The 3,027-nt window shown below is 34.5% G+C and overlaps 1 protein-coding gene across 1 annotated transcript in view; it reads left to right on the top strand.

Moving 5' to 3' along the window:
* The window catches only part of SWT1 (SWT1 RNA endoribonuclease homolog (S. cerevisiae)), a 111,552-nt gene that overhangs the window by 36,859 nt on the left and 71,666 nt on the right, over positions 1-3,027 (top strand). Inside the window, exon 6 of the mRNA XM_012639960.1 lies at positions 2,201-2,294. Within this exon, the coding sequence (XP_012495414.1) occupies positions 2,201-2,294 (94 nt within the window). The remainder of the gene's footprint in view (positions 1-2,200; positions 2,295-3,027) is intronic.

Raw genomic sequence — 3,027 nt, 5'->3', positions numbered from 1 at the left:
TGCTGTTGAGGAGATTAAATTCTATTAGATATTTAAAAATCTTAACTGTAATTTATATAGAATATATTTTTGCGTTGTGTGTGAGTAAAGGTCCTTGCTATTGGGATTCCATTTAAGATGACTCTTAAGTAATAAATATATAGTATTTTTTAAGCACTTAATATTGCCATATACTTGGCTAAGTCCTTGATATCTGTTCACATTTAATCCTCATGGTTAAGCACTTTGTCCAAGAATACACACCTAGTGAGTGGGAAAGCAAGGACTCAAAATCACACTGGTCTGTTTCGTTCACTTTTGAACAGTACCTGTGCTAGTGCTCAAAAATATTTGTTGAATGACTAAATATTTCATCAATATTCTTTCAGTTTTAGGTATATTTTCCAGCTCCATGTATCTTAGAAAAATGATACTGTGATAACTATATATTTTTTTTGAAAAATTAGCTATTAGCTCCTGATAATGTCAGATAATATCGAACTTTGATACCTTTAGAGCAGTGTGCTATTACGTTTAAACCTCCTTTTGTCTGCTGAATTGGATTGTTTAAAGTTACTGACTTTGAGTTGCCCATTTTACATTATTACTGTCATTTACTCTCTGAGCTTAAAGAAGGAAAATTGAGTGCTGTGATTTCAGTCTGTCTGGATCACTGGTTGTCTTAATATTAAGGAATTTAATCACATCTCCCTCAGGCTCATCATGCCCTGAGATACTTGAGCTCTTTCTAGATTTCCCTACTAGATTATGAACTGCTAAAGAGTTTGTCTTTGCATATCCAGCTACTTAGCACAGGGACCTGACACAAATTAGCCCTATATAAATATTTATTGCATGAATGAATGAGTTTTCTAATTTGAATGGTTAGAGGAGTAAGTAGTAAAGGCTAAAAGTTGAGAGAAAAAAAATTTTAAACTGAGAACAAGGTTTAAGCCCATTGACTAGTATGTCTTGAATTCTAGTGTGTAAGAGACTCCCGAAGAGCTTAAATCAGTGTCTGGGTCCAGGCTTCAAAGATTCTTACCCAGAAATAGATCTACGTCGTAGTTCTGCAGTCTGGGGGTTCTGAGACAGGCAGTATGAGGACCTATGAGAAACATTGTCTTTGGTCCTATTTTTACACATTGCATTATTTTCACAAAAACTGAATTTTTACTACATGTTTTAAGGGATGGAGAATGCCAGAGGACACCCTGTCAGCAAATGATTAACATGTGTTAGAAGTTACTTTTTGTAGGCCAGCCACAGTGGCTCATACCTGTAATCTCAGCACTTTGGGAAGCTAAGGCAGGAGGATCCCTTGAGCCTAGGAGTTTAAGGTTGCAGTGAGTGATGATGACACCACTGCACTCCACCCTGGGCAACAGAGTGAGACCCTGGCTCAAAAAGAAATTACTTTTTGTGTTCTCTGCTTAAGCCCCATATTTCCTTCCCCTGTACTAAATGTACTGCTTTAGAGACTAAGGAAAAGTGGATACAAAAAACTGGTTCTGTTGCTAGTAGAGCAATTGCCCATTAATTCATAGATGTCATAAGCTGACAAAATTTTAAGCATGATGTTTTTATATAATTTACTTATAATCTGTATGTGACTGAATTGATATTAGAATTTGTAGTTTTTGATTTCTAGTATGACATTTAGCCTACTAATCACATTCCTTTCCTTTGAATTTACTAGTAGCCATTTTTTAGTTCATTTTAGTAGTAAATTAACCAACCACTTTATACAGTCCACAACTATATACTATGTGAATTCTAGACCCAGAGTTTTCAAGACATTGTTTTGCTCTCTTATCTAATAGAGTTTTTTGTTTTTTTTTTTTTAGAGCAGTTTTAGGTTCACAACAAAGTTAAAGAAAAGACACAGAGATTACCCATATACACCCCACCCCTACACATGGATAGCTTCCCTATTAGCAACATCCCACACCAGAGTGGTACATTTGTTACAACTGGTGAACCTACGTTGACATGTCATTATCACCCAGAGTCCATAGTTTAAATTAGGGTTCACTCTTGGTGTTGCACATTCTCTGGGTTTGGACAAATGACATGTATCTACCATCATATTGTCATAAAGAGTAGTTTCAGTGCCCTGAAACTTTTAAATGGTTTTGATTTGTAAATACAGCCTAGATTATTCATGTGACACTAAGATTTCTAGCGTGCTTATTGACAGATGCTTTTGCTAAATTTGCAGATGGATTGAGTGATGAAAACAATGATGATCGAGTATTAAAATGCTGTCTTCAGCACCAGGAATTATTCCCTTGTTCTGTTGTTATTCTGTGCACGTAAGTTTCATAGTCATTTTATCCTTCTTTTTAAGAAATAACTATACCAAAGAATTTTTAAAAATCATACTATTGTATCCACCGTACCAAGTATCAAAAACATACATAATTTTAAAATCTGCCAGTAAACATACTCAGTTATATCTCATAGTCTTATAATGTATGAGCTTTAGAGGAGTGAGATCTCCAATAGGTGAAGTTTCATTTCAATTTAATTCATGTACTGTTCAGAAAACTTTTGAAAAAGCAGAGTAAGTCAATTTAACATCCTCCTAAAATAGTTAAAAAATCAAAATATGGCAGAATTTTTTATTCATGAGACAAGAAGATTATTTATTTATTTATTTATTTGTGAGGTTGGGGTAGTTTATGTTGCATTTGTGTTTTGTGTGCTTGTTGTATAGTTAGACTGCTGGTTTGGAGTCCTGGATCTACCACTCATCAGCTTTGTGACCCTGGACAAGTTGCTTTACTTAGATTCCTCATGTATAATAAACAGGGGGAGTAATAATACCTGCCTCATGAGGTTATCATGAGTATTTAATCAAATAATATATGTAAAGGACTTAGAATAGTGCCCAGTATATCTCAATAAGAGTTTTTCCCTCCTTGATATCTCTTACCCCCCTCACTAATATTTTCATAACATAGTTCTAAGATAAAATGAATGTTATGCTAAGCAAAATTGTATTCATCGTGTGTGAGAAAAGACTCTGAAAGGACAGAACAATTT

Source organism: Propithecus coquereli, unplaced genomic scaffold (assembly GCF_000956105.1).
Source record: "Propithecus coquereli isolate 6110/MARCELLA unplaced genomic scaffold, Pcoq_1.0 Scaffold146, whole genome shotgun sequence".
Classification (NCBI taxonomy): Eukaryota; Metazoa; Chordata; class Mammalia; order Primates; family Indriidae; genus Propithecus; species Propithecus coquereli.
This window is presented reverse-complemented; position numbering and strand designations above follow the sequence as displayed.